At 38.9% G+C, this 18,580-nt stretch overlaps 1 protein-coding gene across 1 annotated transcript in view; it reads left to right on the top strand.

Annotated features, from left to right (window-relative positions):
* Positions 1-17,609, top strand: part of LOC130077846 (glutathione hydrolase 7) — a 30,620-nt gene extending 13,011 nt beyond the window's left edge. Inside the window, exons 8-16 of the mRNA XM_056243207.1 lie at positions 5,692-5,779; positions 7,685-7,812; positions 11,372-11,460; positions 11,615-11,767; positions 11,956-12,073; positions 15,067-15,204; positions 15,290-15,389; positions 17,352-17,517; positions 17,552-17,609. Of these exons, the coding sequence (XP_056099182.1) occupies positions 5,692-5,779; positions 7,685-7,812; positions 11,372-11,460; positions 11,615-11,767; positions 11,956-12,073; positions 15,067-15,204; positions 15,290-15,389; positions 17,352-17,517; positions 17,552-17,567 (996 nt within the window). The 3' untranslated portion in view covers positions 17,568-17,609. The remainder of the gene's footprint in view (positions 1-5,691; positions 5,780-7,684; positions 7,813-11,371; positions 11,461-11,614; positions 11,768-11,955; positions 12,074-15,066; positions 15,205-15,289; positions 15,390-17,351; positions 17,518-17,551) is intronic.
* Positions 17,610-18,580: the final 971 nt, after the last annotated feature.

Below are 18,580 nucleotides of genomic sequence, written 5' to 3'. Positions count from 1 at the left end.
TACTGAGCGAACCACCTGATGATGACGGTGTAGAAGAAGACGCGGAGAAAAATGAGGACGCGTATGCAGAACTGATTCAGCTGTTGGATGATAAAAGCCTTTCCCTTGTGATGAGAGATGCAGCGGATGATGGAAGAAAGGCGCTAAAGATTCTGAGAGAACACTATGCTGGTAAAGGGAAACCACGAGTGATCAGCTTATACACAGAGCTTACGTCTCTTCAGAAAGCTGTCAATGAGAGCGTCACAGATTATGTCATTCGCGCAGAGACCGCTATTACAGCTTTGAGAAATGCGGAAGAGACTTTAAGTGATGGCTTGTTGATTGCAATGGTTCTGAAGGGCCTACCGGACTCTTTTAAGCTATTTTCCATCCACATAACCCAAAGTGATGAAACGATAACTTTCACGGAGTTCAAAACAAAGCTGAGGAGTTATGAGAGCACAGAAAAGTTTAGTGCTGCTTGCTCAGAGGATGACAGCGTGATGAAGGTGAAAGCAAGAGACGGGTGGAATATGAAATTGACCTGTTTCAACTGCGGACAGAAGGGACATAAGGCTGTGGAGTGCATTTCTACTACGAGTGAGCATAGAGAACAGCGACAGTGGTGTAATTTTTGTAAAAGTTCCACGCACAGGGATGTGAATTGCAAGTGGAGAAAGCGGGACAACGTGAAGCAGGTGATGGATGAGGAGGACCACACCTTTGCTTTTAAGGTGGGCCAAGTGGATGCCGTCCTGGCCAGCGAGGTGAGGGAAAAAGGTCTCATGGTTGATACAGGAGCCACGTCGCATATCATCCGGGACATGACACAGTTCAAGGACTTTGATGAAAGTTTTGAGCCACATAAGCACATCCTAGAGCTGGCTGATGGAGAGAGGACCAGCGGTATCGCCTTGAGGAAAGGTACGGCCAAAGTTCGCCTGAGAGACAACAATGGTCAAGTGGTGGAAACGATGCTGATGGGGGCGTTGTACGTCCCATCTTTTCCACAGGACATCTTCTCAGTCAAGGCAGCGACGTCCCAGGGAGCGACGGTCATTTTCAAAGAAGGTCAGAACAGACTTGTTCATAAGAACGGTGTAACATTTGACATTCAGGTGTATGATAGACTGTTCTATTTAAGCACGGTTACAGACGATGTTGATCAATGTCATGTATGTTACGATATCCACACATGGCATGAAATTCTTGGTCACTGTAATTATGAGGATGTGTTGAAGCTGGAAAATGTCACAAAGGGGATGAAAATTAAAGGTAGAACTGAAATGTCTAATTTAAAATGTGAAGTGTGCATACAGGGAAAGTTTGCTCAGAGCAGGAACAGGGAGGCAGATGAAAAAGCAAAAGTTCCCCTTGGACTTGTGCACACAGACTTAGCTGGACCTATGGAGCCGGTAGCAAAAGATGGTTTCAGGTATATCTTGGCCTTTACTGATGACTATTCAGGTGCAATCTTTACATATTTTTTGAGAGCAAAGAGTGATACAGTCAAAGGAACCGAGAAGTTCATTGCTGATGTTTCACCTTATGGTAAAATTAAATGTATGAGATCTGATAATGGCACCGAGTTTACATCCAGGGAATTTCAGTCCCTGCTCAGCAAAAATGCAATTAGACATGAAACCTCAGCTCCCTATTCACCCCATCAGAATGGGACAGCTGAGAGGAGCTGGAGAACTTTGCTTGATATGGCAAGGTGTATGTTAATCGAGAGTAGCTTACCAAAAATGTTATGGACGTACGCAATCCAGACTGCAGCTGTTATTCGCAACAGATGTTATAACAGACGTGTAGAACAGACCCCATACTATATGCTGACTGGAAAGAAGCCTGATCTTTCAAGAATGAGAATATTTGGGTCAGAGTGCTATGCATACAAACAGAACAAGAAAAAGTTAGACTCTCGATGTGAAAAAGGGATTTTCATTGGTTATGACAAGAATAGCCCTGCATATCTAGTTTTCTATCCAGACTCAGGAAAAGTGAACAAAAGTAGGTTGGTGGAGTTTATCACAAAGAGTGGGACAGAATGCCACACTCAGACAGATCAGTTAACGTGTGAAGATGATGTGCGTAGGGAGAGCGCCGAAACTCACCTATCAAAACCTGAGAAAATAGAATTAATAAATCCCCAGGACATAAGATCTGAAACGTGTGACCCAAACCCCAACACAGGTGAAAGGGAAAGTGTTGAGAGCAGGCGTTATCCACAGAGAGAGAAGAGGCCTCCACAGTATTTGAGGGATTATGAGTGTGGAATAAAATGTGATGATGACCATGCACTAGCCAGTATTGATTATTGTTATAGAGTTGCATGTGATGTACCCCACACTCTAAAGGAGGCTATAAGTTCACCAGAGTCAGAATTGTGGAGTAAGGCCATGCAGGAGGAGATGAACTCTCTTAAGGAGAATGATACGTTTACCCTTACAACACTACCTGAAGGTAAAAATATAGTGGGAGGCAGATGGGTCTACACATTGAAGGAAAACCCAGTTGGGACAACATACAAAGCTCGGTATGTGGCGAAGGGGTATAGTCAAGTTGCAGGCATTGATTATAATGAAACTTTTTCTCCAACTGCTGACATGACATCAATACGTAGTTTAATGCAAATTGCAGCTCAATATGGTTTAGAACTGCATCAAATGGATGTAAAGACTGCATATTTGCACGCCCCTATTGATACTGAATTATATATGGAACAGCCAGAAGGGTTTGAGGTCAAGTCAGAAACAAGTGAGAGGCTTGTCTGTAGACTTAACAAATCACTCTATGGTTTGAAACAGTCAGGGCGGAATTGGAATAAAATGCTAGATGATTTTCTGATTCAAAATGATTTTATTCAAAATCCTGCTGATCATTGTGTTTACAATAAACAAATTGGAGGTGAGAGAATCATACTGATAGTCTGGGTTGATGATCTTCTTATTGCAGCAAGTGATAGTCAGATACTCAGAAATGTGAAAAGAATGTTGGAGGAAAGATTTAAAATGAAAGATCTTGGTAAACTTACACATTTCCTGGGTATTGATTTTGCACAAGGAGATGGTGAGATAAAAATGAACCAGAAAAGGTTCATTATTAAGATTTTGGAGAGGTTTGATATGATTAATTGTAAACCAAGGTCAACTCCATGCGAAAACAGAATGCAATTTGATAATGAAGGTGAACGTGTTGATCCAAAGCGGTATCGAGAAGTGGTTGGTAGCTTGATCTATCTAATGACTTGTACTAGACCAGATCTAGGTTTCATTGTCAGTAAGCTGTCACAACACTTTTCTGAACCAAAGAACCAACACTGGGTAGCAGCTAAGCATGTATTGCGATATTTAAAGGGAACTGTGAACAAGGAATTGTCTTATAGGAGAAATGATGTAAATCTTAATCTCTTTGCATTTAGTGATGCTGATTGGGCAGCAGACCAAAATGATAGAAGAAGTACAACTGGTTACTGTTTTGGTTTGTCTGCCACTGGTCCTGTTATTTCTTGGAGATCTAAGAAACAATCCACAGTTGCTCTTTCCACATGTGAGGCGGAGTATATGGCTTTGGCAGCTACTGCACAGGAAAGCCTATATCTTGTCCAGTTATTAAACAAAATGGACAATGAATGTGTTTACACACCAGTGACAATTTATGAGGACAATCAAGGGGCAATTGCTTTGTCAAAGAACCCCATATGCCGTCAAAGGTGTAAACATGTTGACATTAAGTATCATTTTGTTCGATCTGCACTTGAAGATGGAAAGATAACTATTGAATATTGTCCTACAGCAGCCATGGTTGCAGATATTCTGACCAAACCTGTAACCAAAGTCATGCTTGATAGATTTGTGTGTTTTATTTTTGGTGTGATGTAAATGTACATGATAAATGTATGTTATTCAGCCTAAGAGCAAGTGGGGGTGTTGAACATTGGTGACCTTGAATGTGCTCTTATTATGACTGTTGACTAAGGGGGTGTGAGTCTAAGGGGTGTGGTTCGTTCATAATGTTTTTCAGGTGTTCCAATTTAATAAAATGACTGCATGCTCCTGTGTGAGTGTGCACGACAGTCAAACGAAACCCGATGGCTCCGTGAGTTTATTCCTCCGTCATGTTTTAGCCGGTTTTCTACCCTTTATGTTATGATGGCGAACTCAACAGTATGTTATAATTATTCATATGTATGCAGTGTCATAACTACATCTCTGACATTTATAACAAACCAAACCGTTTGAAAATCGGTAGAAAATTGAGCAAGTTATGGTTATTTAAAAGTACATGCACCATTAAAACACAATGTTACGAGTGAGCGAGCTGCCTGTGACAAGATGGCCGCCACGTGCGGATGTCGACCTCCATTGGGCAGCAGCGCGGACGAGAGATCTAGCCTTTATTATATGATATCTATGTGTATAACAGCTAACTAGATGTTTGTTTTGATACAATAAATTGTAAACTAATACGTTGTTTGCCTGTTGCTATGGTTACTCACAGCTGATGTAGCCAGCGCATTTATTTATTAATTTCTAACGGTAAACAGTCAGTTTCACCAGAACCAAAGAACGTATATTGACAAGAAGTGAAAGCCAATAGAACGTCCCATTGCAACACCAGCGCCCAGCAGCAGCCCTACGCATCCGCCATTTTGGGGTGAAAGCGACTCGGCAGTCATATATTATACATATATTTAGTCCAGTGCAGAGGTCATTTTTAGGTTGAAATAATTAGGTGATTATTTTAACTCACAACAGTTAACATTATAGCAGTTAAAAAGAAGTTGCTACTTAACCAGGCCTTTTCCCCCACATAACTTGAGACAGTGAATTTCAAGGATTTAATAACGTTATGTTACTCTCCATATTAAGTGTGACAGGTAAGAATAAAGTGATATCAGTTCATATAGTTAGAATAACGTTAGACCGTTTTCCAGAAAGGTACACATAACGTTACATACAAAAATAAGTTATCAATGAAATATTCACCAAATAAATTGTACTAAAATGTAAATGTTGGACCATAAATAAACAGCAATAGAATAGCTTTACAGTAAACTGTTTTTTGCAGTACTATCTTATATTAATGACCATTAAAGCAAGACTATGTAAACAAAAAAACACAGCCACTGTCCAAAGTGGTAAAGGATAACGGACACAGCAATGCGTCATGTTCTATAAGATCATCATGTTTGTAGCATGATCCAGGGGATTAAAACGTACAAAATATATTTCAGGCCTAGTGGAGTTGGTAACTAATAATAGTAGTAAATGTGTAAAGTTGCATAAAATGGAAATACTCACTAATGCAAGAAAAAACTACCTCAACAAACTGTTATCTGTGCTCTTGTCCAGCAACTCCAGTTGGAATTTTCACCCCAAAATGGCGGCCGCGCTACCGAAGCGCCACCTAGTGGCTGTTACCAAAAAAGCATCAGAGTTTCGCCTCTTGTTCTTCTATACTCTTTGCCAGAACTCCTTTACTAGGTGTCCTCTATCACTTTTTAATGGACACCCTGCAGCCAATCAGAATCGAGTATTCACCAGACCATACTATAAATACTATTATAAAATGTATTCATATTTTTTTTATTTAAACGCTTTTAAACACTGGCATTTTAACCATTTTGCAGGTGTTTTCAATAACTAATAGCTTAACAACAGAACATATTATAATAGTAGCATTACTGTGTGTTTTTGTGAGCAGGTTCAAGCTAAAGGAGGCGTGCTGACAGAGGATGATTTCAAAAACTACTCCACCATCATACAGAAGCCACTGCAAACTCTTTACCAGGGTAAATACCCATCGGTTTATAGCAAGCAGCTCTACAAGAGCCGACGAGTCTTTGAAATGTCTGTCTGTGGCCGTTTATCACCTGATTTACTGCAGTAGTTTAGCTCTGTTGCCCTTCACAGCTGCGAAGCAGAGACTGCCAACAGTAGAGCACTAAAACACCCTTCTGCTTTAGCCTGTATCAATTTCATAAGTAGTGCACAATTATTGTTGTTGCTTGACTACTCAGAACTGGGTGGACGAGAAATGCAAGGGGAAGTTCAGCAGTATTTTATAAAGTACACAATAGTCATTCTAAGGGAAGTATCTGTATGGAAATTGGCTAAAAGTTAATACGTAGTCCATGGAAAACATACTAATGTATTAAAGTAACTGATATTAGTTAATGTACAATGTAATCCATAAATAATGGCTGAGCTCTTTATGGCAGTATAATGGTGTAACTGGCCACCTCGACCTGTTGGGTTTCACTGATTCATTGAAAACACACCTTTTGTTCACACATCATCACTATCCCTGAGCCATCCGAGTGTTGTTGTTCGCAACCGGGAAAAGAAACACTCGAAAAAGAAGAAAGATTGTTTATTAAGTCTAAGTCAACACCAACATTTACTCCTGTACAATAACTGAATGTTTCAACTTTGTTTCTCTACGTCTCTACTATTCCGACGCATGGATTATGGTAAAGGTCTATTGTTTCCCTTTTGAAGTCTACATGTGAGAACAACAGAGTATAAACTCTATAAAATGCAAATAGTAAAATGAGCAACATAAATTGGGTCGTTCCATTTCTGACTTCTGATGAAATGATCTGTATTTGAAGGCGTTGTTAAATGCACACACACTTGTGTGTTAATGTGCCAAGTTCATGTCTTACTTGGCAACCCTAAACAAAATACAGTTGCCTACTGAAGTTTTATTTTATTTTCTAAGAACTGTGGTACAATCACTATAATGGACGGTTTCGCGTGGCTTATTGCTTTATGAAGAAAAATATAACTGCACACACTCAATTAAAAGTTTATTTTTTAGCAACGGTGCGGCAACAAGCGCTCCAATTCTCACTGTTAACTAGTTGCTTATTAGCATGCAAATTACTGGGTCATCATTAGTTAACCCTCTAATGTTCTTCATTTGGGGTCTCCAGGGACCCCAGACAATAACATGTAATTTTGTAACAGAATAATAGTTTTTTTTTTTTACAAATGTAATTTTACTCTGTTTATTAATGTTTTACTCAACTTTTGTGCAGTTTTTGGAGGATTTATGATATATTTTAAATTTATGTCAATACATTTAAAGTATTTTTTTTTTTATAGGTTTTTATACAAAACCAACTTTTTATGTAAAATTCACTTTATAAAAGACCCAAATTTCAAAATGTCATTTATGGGGATAACATGGATAATTTTAAATGGTTTAGTGTACAAATTTTGCCCATATTTTAGGAAAATTTAGTTTTAAAAGTAAAACATTATAATTTTAGCCACTAGATGGCTATAGAGCTCCACTATATGCTATTTGACTAACTGAAATATATCTTTTCACAAGTTTTTCCAGTTGGATTCATATCTAAATATTATGAAATCACAATTCTAACAATAAAAAATGACCCTTTCTTTGTCAAAGTTTTGCATTTTTTGCACTGAATTTTTTTTTTTTTTTTCACTAATGTTGTCATTACAATGGTAGGTCTAGAAAGGGTTGAGAGCTGTACAAAGTTTCATGCAAAAGTCATTTGCGGGTTAAAAAGACCATGAAGAGCATCAGAGGACTAGACTTCTTCTGCATGGGTGTTATACGATGCTATACTCTTCCTGCAGCCTGTGATGGCTCAGTTCTCCAGTGAGGCCAGGCCTGTCTGCAGCGCAGTGTTACTGACAGGGTGTTTGTGTGTCTCTGACAGGCCAGCGGGTGTTCGTTCCCCCGCCGCCGCACGCCGGAGCCGCCCTCCTCTCCGCGCTCAACATCCTGGAGGGGTTCAACATCACACGCCAGGTGTCCCGGGGACAGATCTACCACTGGGTCGCCGAGGTACGCGCCTCACATTTCACTGGCCGCATTGCTTTCAATAGTGCTGTGTGTGTACTTAGTAATCAGATTATTGTCTGCTTGCTCTTTCCATTATGTGTTTCACACTGACTAAAGAGAGTCCTGTTCTCTTTGATGCAGGCTTTGCAAAAAATGCCTTTCTTACTCAGTATTTTTGTCTTATTTCCAGTCCAAATATCTAAAAACTCTTAAAGGGATACTCCACTTTTTTGGGAAATAGGCTCATTTTACAACTCCCCCAGAGTTAAACTGTTGAGTTTTACCGTTTTTGAATCCATTCAGCCGATCTCCGGTTCTGGCGGTACCACTTTTAGCATAGCTTAGCATACATCATTGAAGTGGACAAGACCATTAGCATTTCTAAAAGAAAAATGACCAAAGAGTTTCGATATTTTTCCTATTTAAAACTTGACTCTTCTGTAGTTACATCGTGCACTAAGACCGACGGAAAATGTAAAGTTGCGATTTTCTAGGCTGATATGGCTAGTAGGAACTATACTCTCATTCCTGCGTAATAATCAAGAAACTTCACTGCCGTACCGTGAGAGCAGCAGGCGTAATGATATGACGCAGCGCCTGAAAATAGGCCACCTTCCGTCAACACAACGGAACTATTTTCAGGCGCTGCGTCATATCATTACGCCTGCTGCACTCATGGTACGGCAGTGAAGTTTCTTGATTATTACGCAGGAATGAGAGTATAGTTCCTAGCCATATCAGCCTAGAAAATCGCAACTTTACATTTTCCGTCGGTCTTAGTGCACGATGTAACTACAGAAGAGTCAAGTTTTAAATAGGAAAAATATCGAAACTCTTTGGTCATTTTTCTTTTAGAAATGCTAATGGTCTTGTCCACTTCAATGATGTATGCTAAGCTATGCTAAAAGTGGTACCGCCAGAACCGGAGATCGGCTGAATGGATTCAAAAACGGTAAAACTCAACAGTTTAACTCTGGGGGAGTTGTAAAATGAGCCTATTTCCAAAAAAAGTGGAGTATCCCTTTAAATCAAGATGCTTTTACTAGATGAGTAACAATGCCATAGGATGTTATGTATGGAAGCTTGTTTCCGCCACTGAATTAAAAAAAATAATAATAATTGCGACTTTTTATCTCACAATTGCAAGATATGACGTCAGAATTGTGAGAAATAGTCGCAATTGCAAGATATAAAGTCGCAATTGTGAGAAATAGTCGCAATTGTGAGAAAAAAAGACAGATAATTCACTTCACTTCGCAATTCTGACTTTATAACACATAATTGCGAGTTTATATCTCGAAATTCTGACATCTGTTCTCAGAATTGTGAGATATAAACTCGCAATTGCGAGTAATCAGGCCAATTTTAAGGAAAAATAAGACTAACTTTTTTCCTCTCAGAATAGTTTATATCTCACAATTCTGACTTTATAACACGCAATTGCGACTTTATATCACGCAATTCTGACTTTATAACTCACAATTCTGACTTTATATCACGCAATTCTGACTTTATAACTCACAATTCTGACTTTATATCACGCAATTCTGACTTTATAACTCACAATTCTGACTTTATATCTCGCAATTCTGACTTAATAACTCACAATTCTGACTTTATATCTCGCAATTCTGACTTTATAACTCGCAATTCTGACTTTATATCACGCAATTCTGACTTTATAACTCGCAATTCTGACTTTATATCTCGCAATTCTGACTTTATATCACGCAATTCTGACTTTATATCACGCAATTCTGACTTTATATCACGCAATTCTGACTTTATATCACGCAATTCTGACTTTATATCTCGCAATTCTGACTTTATATCTCGCAATTCTGACTTTATATCTCGCAATTCTGACTTTATATCTCGCAATTCTGACTTTATATCTCGCAATTCTGACTTTATATCTCGCAATTCTGACTTTATATCTCGCAATTCTGACTTTATATCTCGCAATTCTGACTTTATATCTCGCAATTCTGACTTTATATCTCGCAATTCTGACTTTATATCTCGCAATTCTGACTTTATATCTCGCAATTCTGACTTTATATCTCGCAATTCTGACTTTATAACTCGCAATTCTGACTTTATATCTCGCAATTCTGACTTTATATCACGCAATTCTGACTTTATATCACGCAATTCTGACTTTATATCACGCAATTCTGACTTTATATCACGCAATTCTGACTTTATAACTCGCAATTCTGACTTTATATCTCGCAATTCTGACTTTATATCTCGCAATTCTGACTTTATATCTCGCAATTCTGACTTTATATCTCGCAATTCTGACTTTATATCTCGCAATTCTGACTTTATATCTCGCAATTCTGACTTTATATCTCGCAATTCTGACTTTATATCTCGCAATTCTGACTTTATATCTCGCAATTCTGACTTTATATCTCGCAATTCGCAATTCTGACTTTATATCTCGCAATTCGCAATTCTGACTTTATATCTCGCAATTCTGACTTTATATCTCGCAATTCTGACTTTATATCACGCAATTCTGACTTTATATCTCGCAATTCTGACTTTATATCTCGCAATTCTGACTTTATATCTCGCAATTCTGACTTTATATCTCGCAATTCTGACTTTATATCTCGCAATTCTGACTTTATATCTCGCAATTCTGACTTTATATCACGCAATTCTGACTTTATATCTCGCAATTCTGACTTTATATCACGCAATTCTGACTTTATATCACGCAATTCTGACTTTATATCTCGCAATTCTGACTTTATATCTCGCAATTCTGACTTTATATCTCGCAATTCTGACTTTATAACTCACAATTCTGACTTTATATCACGCAATTCTGACTTTATAACTCGCAATTACCTTTTTTATTTTTCATTCTGTGGCGGAAACAAGCTTCCATAGTTATGTCTTGTTTTCTGGGGAAAAAAATCTAAATGAAGTGAGTTTGCTTAAAAACAAGCAAAATGATCTGCCAATGGGGTAAGAAAAATAGTCTTGTTTCCGTTTGAATTATGATTATTTGTCTTACCCCATTGGCAGATAATTCACTACATTTTTATTTTTCCCCCCAGAAAACAAGACAAAACATCTTGCGTTTCCTGCATGATTCGCATGCGTATGAATCATGGAAGTCAGTGTAATGAGAAGTGTCATGTGATCACCTTAAAGGGATCGCTCACCCAAAATGGTGTTAATTTTGTTTCAATTTGTGATATTTAGTATAAACTATTATAATTTTTATTAATATTTTAAATTGGTTATTTTTTTTTGTACTTTCTGGTTTAAATTGTAAAGTTTTAGAAAATGTATGTTTTTGTCACTTTTATTAGTTGTTTGTTTTTGAAATGTAGTTTTTATTCATTTCTGTTTTAGTACATCAAGTTTAAATGAAACCTATTGCCTTGGCAACTAGCTAAAATAAATAATTTGTATTTTAGTTGAAATTTAAATTTCTTTCAGTTGACTAAATGACTTTAAGTGTTTTTCTGAGTAGCCGTGGCGCTCAGGCTCATGTAATGCTCAGTGTTGCTGTCGGTCTCGTTTGCTGGACGTGTAGGCGCTGAAGATCGCTCTGTCCCAGGCCAGTGGACTGGGAGACCCCGTGTTGGACGACTCGGTTTCTGAGCTGGTGGCGCAGATGCTCAGGTGACTTGATGCAAAATCCTTCAAACAATTATCAGAATCCACATTTTCTTTTCTAACAGTGTGTTTTTCAAGGCAGAGATCAGTTTATTCATAGCATTTTTGTATATATTTTTTGTTTTCGATGTCATCGGCTGAACATTCATGGCTTTGACAGCAAAACCCAGGCTGCTGTTTTCCGGGAAATGATCAACGACTCGCAGGCGTCGGCCGCCGAGCACTACGTCCCGTCGTACGAGCTGCAGGAGGGCGCCGTGGCCAGCCAGCTCATGATCATGGGCACCGATGACCTGATCGTGTCTGTTATGAGGTGCGTGAGTGACTGGAAGAGAGAGTGTGTGTGTGTGTCCGGTCCAGCTTCAACCCCGGTAAACACACCTGAACCAAGTGTTTTAAAGATGCGGAGGCTGGCCCTCCAGAAGCCGGATTGGACACCCCTCACTTATGCTGAACTAGTTGTTGATTGACATTCATGAATGATGTGATTTATGGTCTTAGCTCGCTAAACCGGCCGTTTGGGAGTCGCATCGTGACGCCCTCTGGGATCCTCCTCAACAGTCAGATTCTGGACTTCTCCTGGCCCAATAAAACCCACGGCTCTGCGGCCTTCAATCAGGTACGCTCGGATGCCCTCGCGTGGCTGAAACTGGCACACGCTTCACCACAACTGCCAATTCAACTTTTAAAGGGTTTTTATTTTCTGCATCCATTGATTTTGCTAATTAAAGTCATCCTGTTGTGCCATTTAGGGTTAAAAGGTGCTTTGAATTATTTAGTTTGCTTCCGCCAAAAGACGTGCCCTTTCTGCAGAACTGCTCCACAGAAAGTCATGTCAGCAAACCCCGATATGCCGTCTGAGAGCGATTCTGATTGGTTGAAAAAGACGATTTTCTGATTGGCTGAAAAAGACGATTTTCTGATTGGCTGAAAAAGACGATTTTCTGATTGGCTGAAAAAGACGATTTTCTGATTGGCTGAAAAAGACGATTTTCTGATTGGCTGAAAAAGACGATTTTCTGATTGGCTGAAAAAGACGATTTTCTGATTGGCTGAAAAAGACGATTTTCTGATTGGCTGAAAAAGACGATTTTCTGATTGGCTGAAAAAGACGATTTTCTGATTGGCTGAAAAAGACGATTTTCTGATTGGCTGAAAAAGACGATTTTCTGATTGGCTGAAAAAGACGATTTTCTGATTGGCTGAAAAAGACGATTTTCTGATTGGCTGAAAAAGACGATTTTCTGATTGGCTGAAAAAGACGATTTTCTGATTGGCTGAAAAAGACGATTTTCTGATTGGCTGAAAAAGACGATTTTCTGATTGGCTGAAAAAGACGATTTTCTGATTGGCTGAAAAAGACGATTTTCTGATTGGCTGAAAAAGACGATTTTCTGATTGGCTGAAAAAGACGATTTTCTGATTGGCTGAAAAAGACGATTTTCTGATTGGCTGAAAAAGACGATTTTCTGATTGGCTGAAAAAGACGATTTTCTGATTGGCTGAAAAAGACGATTTTCTGATTGGCTGAAAAAGACGATTTTCTGATTGGCTGAAAAAGACGATTTTCTGATTGGCTGAAAAAGACGATTTTCTGATTGGCTGAAAAAGACGATTTTCTGATTGGCTGAAAAAGACGATTTTCTGATTGGCTGAAAAAGACGATTTTCTGATTGGCTGAAAAAGACGATTTTCTGATTGGCTGAAAAAGACTATTTTTAGAGCGTATTATTGTCAGAGACGGGTGTGATTTATCAAGACTCATGTTTCAACTCTAAAATGTTTCCGTAAAAAGTGGTTGCCACGGTTTTACTCGAAAAAAGAATGGTGTCAAGATTTGAAGTTTTACCTAATTAAATTAAATGACCAATTTAAGTAATGTTAACACACCAAATTACTAAAATGTTTATTACTTTTTAGAATAAACTAACAACCACCTTAAAAACAGATAAATTCACATGATGAATCAAAGTAGCTTTTCTATTAACCGAAGTAAATACTATTAAATATGAAGTGTCATACCTAAATACATGCATCATCATAAAACACCATCATGGTTTACACTTACATAATGCAATAAACATTCACTTAACAACATATTTCACATAAAACCCTAATGTACATAAATGATATGAAAAAACAAAGATGAATTGGTTATTTAAAGGGACAATGTGTACTTTTTTTTTAGGTATTTTATTATTTAAAATCAATATTTTTATTCATAAATGTGTCCTAAATGGTGTACAAATACCTCTGCCAAGGATCTGACTCATCCTCGTAAACGAAGGATTTATTATCTTTATATACGGGACGGTAGGTCCACGGAGGCTTCCATGTCGTTCCGCCATCTTGAAAAACTATAATGGCAGAGAGGGATAAAAAGTACTAGGCCAACGCGTTTCCAGAGCGCATTTTCGTTCAGAGCCAGCGTCACGTGACTGAACGCAGCAAAAAAAAAATCCTATTCCTCTCCCTACTATTGAATCATCAGATGATGATATCTAACAATGCACGTACTTCAAAAAATATAACGAATAAATAATGCATAACTACTTATTACAATAGTTCATTTTTTCACAGTCAGTAATTCATACTGTAACATTCGTTTGTTCGTTGTTGCTGTTTGTTTGAAATAACAAACCTGTTCACCCGAAGGAACACTCGACGAAGTGCTATTGAAGACATCCTGGAATAGCTTTTTGGCACGTAACGGCTACCGTAGATGCAACGCGCATTTGAAAAAGCAAGGTGCAGAAGAGCACAGTTCGTTTGAATGCAAAATACATTTTCACCGCTAGATTGGAGAAATTCCTACACAATGTCCCTTTAAAGTGGTCATGAACTGGCTTTTTAAATTGTTTTATATTGTTGTCTGAGGTCAACTTATGACGTTCGCTTGGTTTTTACATTCAAAAACATCAAAATGAATAAGTAATAGGCTATTTTCTACCCTAGTTTTGAGCCTAGCTCAAAAACGCTCGGTTTTTATGGGCGTCTCGCATTGAAGACTTGGAAGTAAACGCCCACTGCTGTGAGTGGATAACAGTTTTGCATATTATAATGAGTTTGGTGTAATGCGCGAATCGGTGGGCGGGGCTAAACCGTCCGTGTTGAAGTAGGCGTTGATCTTCTCTTGCGGGGGTGGTGTTTTATCCTCGTTGTCGTCATAGTTCCCCACTTTGAAAAACGAGTCGTTTGCTGAGGCTGGTGTCAATAAAAGCTTTTATTGGACTAACAAGGACGTTTTCAGTTCTGAAACTTACAGGATATTATTATAATTTGATGACCTCTTAGATGTCAAAAGCTCAAGGAAAATTTGATTTCTCAGTTCATCACCCCTTTAAATTAAAAACCATCAAATGTGAAGCTTTACACACAGTATTCTGGGAATGTCTGTTTATGATTTTTCTCTGTAAAGTGTAAGATTGCTGGGGGGGGGGGGGGGGGGGTTTCACTTCCAAAACTTGCACATTTATGAGTTTCTCACCGTATGTGATCTTTGTGAGCCGATTAACAGTGTTTTACCGTAGACGTTTCCAGTGTTTGCCCGCTCGGACTCAGTGGTGTTTGAGTGTGTGTCCGGCTCGTAACGCGCTGCTCGTGTGTCCTCAGCGTAACGCCGTCGAGCCGGGCAAGCGTCCCGCCTCGTTCCTGATGCCGGTGGTGGTGAGGCCGTCGGTGGGGGTGTGTGGGACCTACATCGCCCTGGGCTCCTCGAACGCGGACCGCGCCGCCAGCGGCATCGCTCAGGTCAGGCCGGCCCCGGGGCGCGTCACATCACACACCTCGCCTCGCCGCGCTCGCCAGCCTCTCATTCTGCTGTGTGTTTCTGCAGGTGTTGATCAATGTCTTGTCATCACGCAAAAACATGAGTGACAGCGTGTCCTACGGGAGACTCCATCCCCTCATCCAGAACAACACCCTCCTGGTGGACTGTGAGTTACACTGCTATATTATAGTGCTACCATTCAAAAACAAGATTTGTGAAAGAAGTCTCTGTGTTTATTTCACCACAAATGCAGTAAAAGCAGTGAAATATTATTACAATTTAAAATCGCTGTTTTCTATGTGAATATATTGGAAAGTGTAGTTTATTCCTGTGATCAAAGCTGAATTTCCAGCATCATTACTCCAGTCTTCAGTGTCACATGATCCTCCAGAAATCACTCTAATATGAGGATTTCATGATCAAGAACATTTCTGATTATTATTATCAGTGTTGAAAACAGTCGTGCTGCTTCATATGTTCGTGGAAACAGTGGAAAGTTCAAAAAGAACAACATTTATTTCTTTGTAACATTATAAATATCTTTACTGTCCGTTTATTAAATGTAATGTGTCCTTGCTGAGTAAAAGTATCAATTTCTTTAGAAAAATTTACTAACACGAAACCTTCGTAAAAAGTTTTTAAAAAATTGTTAATGGCTGTGTCCGAAATCTCCCACTACTCACTATATAGTGGACTATACAGTGAGCTCGCCATTTTGTAGTGCTGTCCGAATGTATAGTGATGATTATTATACCCTATATAGTCCACTCAATGTATCCCTGAATGCATTTTGAAAAGTAGTGTACAACCAATGGTCACTAACCCAAGCCCTACATACCATCATGCATTGCGCTGATCGTAAAAGACCTATCAGCATCATCTTCATCTTTAACTTACAATTTGACGACGTCTCGCTAGCGTAGCAAGAACAGCACGTCGTTTTCTGTGTCTAGAAATCCTGTTTCTTTTGCTAATCCGCAAAATCTTCTGAATCACGAGAACAAACAAACAAAAAAGATTCATATTGAGTGGCATCTCCACAGAGTCTAAAAGCTGTTTTATTAAGAGTATTATGAGCAAGATATTTGATAACGTAGATCTGTTTTTTTTTTCCCTAATGTCGACAGGCAAGAGAAAACGGTGTGGCGCCAAAATGAAAATATATGAAATATGTGTATTCATTTTATTTATGTTTATAAGTTATAATCATGTGTGGAGTAACGCATTATAACAGAAACGGCCAGAAATGACTTTTAATTTTACAATTTTGGAGAAATAACCTCAATATAATGTAATGTATTTATAAAAAAAAAATCTATTTAGCCCAGAGCTGGCTCGGCACCAGCTGACAGATGATGGCGCGTTTAATCAACGGCGCCGAGAGACGATCGAGTAGTGTCCGAAAGTGCTGTTTCTATTATGCTGCTGGTGAGCTCACTATATAGTGCTCTACTCCCTACCCCCTACATAGGGGTTAGGGAGTAGTGGTTTGAGTGGAGATTTCGGACACTGCCAATGTTAACAATTGAAACACTGAGAAGTACACACTTTATATCCTCTACAGGAAAGACAAATAATAAATCATCGCATTATAAAAAAAATAATAAGTACACAAGTTGTAATGTAATCATCATATTTATACATATAATATAAATTAACACATTTTCCTAAATATATACATGCGTGTGTGTGTATTTTTATATATTATATATACACAAATTAATTTTACACACACACACACAAATTGTGTAAACACAAACTTTTATTTTGGATGCGATTAATCGCAATAAATCCTTGCCCAATATATGGAATTAAATCAATAACTGCAAACCAACGTTTGGCTTTTTAATATGATGAACATTGTTGATTTGATTAATGCTTGAAAATGACAAACTTTAAAGTGTTTTTATACATGCTGTATGTTGGTACCATTGTTATGAAGACTGTAAACCTCACACGAACAGAGAATATAAAATGCAGCATCAAAGTTCTTCAAGGTTAAGCACAATCTGAAATGCAAGAGCCCTGTTTTGTGCCCTTCATGTGTGTCCTATAGTGTGATGCGCCGCTCGTGTGTGAGTGTCCGGGTGGCGTTGCGCTGTAACTGCTCTGATGTGTGTGTGTGCAGCGCTCTTCCTGCCGGCGGACGAGGCGTCTCTGACCCAGAAGGGCCACGTGGTGCAGAAGGTGGACATCATCTCGCTGGTGGAGGGAACCCGCAGGACCAACGACCTGATCATCGGCGTCAAGGACCCGCGCAGCAGCGACGCCTCCGCGCTGTCCATGGCCATGCCCTAGACTCACACACACACACACACACACACACACATACGGGAGCTTGTAGATAGACACGGGATTGTACTGTCATACTGGTTGTGCATTAAATGGGCGAGTTATGAGGACAGCGAGTTAACACTCCTGCTGATGATGAAAATGAGCCACACACACACAGAGAAACAGCTTGCATGCGCACATGATCACATGATCACGATGGCCGCTTGTGAAAGGCTGTAAGAAATTTGCAGTGCTTTTTCATCATTATTTCCAGAACTACTCTTCGTGACACGGGCATGTTATTCTCTCTCCGCTTGAGCATGAAAACTGCTCCGACACACACAGTGCCTGTCAAGACTTCTGGACATAACCACTCATTATTTATTGATATTTTCTTCATTGTGGAGTTATAGTAAAGTCATCAAAACTGTAAAATAACACAAAAGGAGGCATGAGAATTATGCAGTGGCCAGACAGACAGAGCCGCACGATTCTGGCTAAATATTATTATTTGTTCACAATTCTGAACTGCATTTACTAGAGGTTCTGACAAAATGTTAATTGCTATTTAAAAAATATTTAATACATTTGAATTTTTGTTTTGTTTTGTTTTCAGTTTGAACTGAAGGAATGATTCATTAGGTGTGTTGGACTTCATTCATTAGGTGTGCTGGACTTTAATCTCATCCACCGATCGATCTGCACCACTTCAAGTCCAGCACACCCAACGACTCGCTCCAAGACTTCACTGGTTTCATTACTGGATGAATAAGCGTTTTTAAAGAATCTCTTGAATGAATTATTCAAAGACAAATACATTTTTAACAGTCTCTTGTCGCCACCTATTGGTGTAATGATGTAACTGATCACTACCGTAGACATCAGTGTTTATGCAAACTATAAACTTTAACCCCAGTACTTCTGCGATAATTTGAATTATTTTAACACAGAGATAATGAAACTGGTTGAAAAGACTGTTTGAGTTTCTTATAACACGATAACCGCTCTCTCTGGATCAGCGGCAACTCAGATCTGGACCGTTTGTCATGTAGGAAAGAAATCGTGTGGGTGTTTGAATCGTGA

This window comes from Rhinichthys klamathensis, unplaced genomic scaffold, assembly GCF_029890125.1.
Source record: "Rhinichthys klamathensis goyatoka isolate OS25496 unplaced genomic scaffold, OSU_Roscu_1.1 h1tg000025l_1, whole genome shotgun sequence".
Lineage (NCBI taxonomy): Eukaryota > Metazoa > Chordata > Actinopteri > Cypriniformes > Leuciscidae > Rhinichthys > Rhinichthys klamathensis.
The sequence above is the reverse complement of the archived record's forward strand: the minus strand, read 5'-3'. Positions and strand labels throughout refer to the sequence as shown.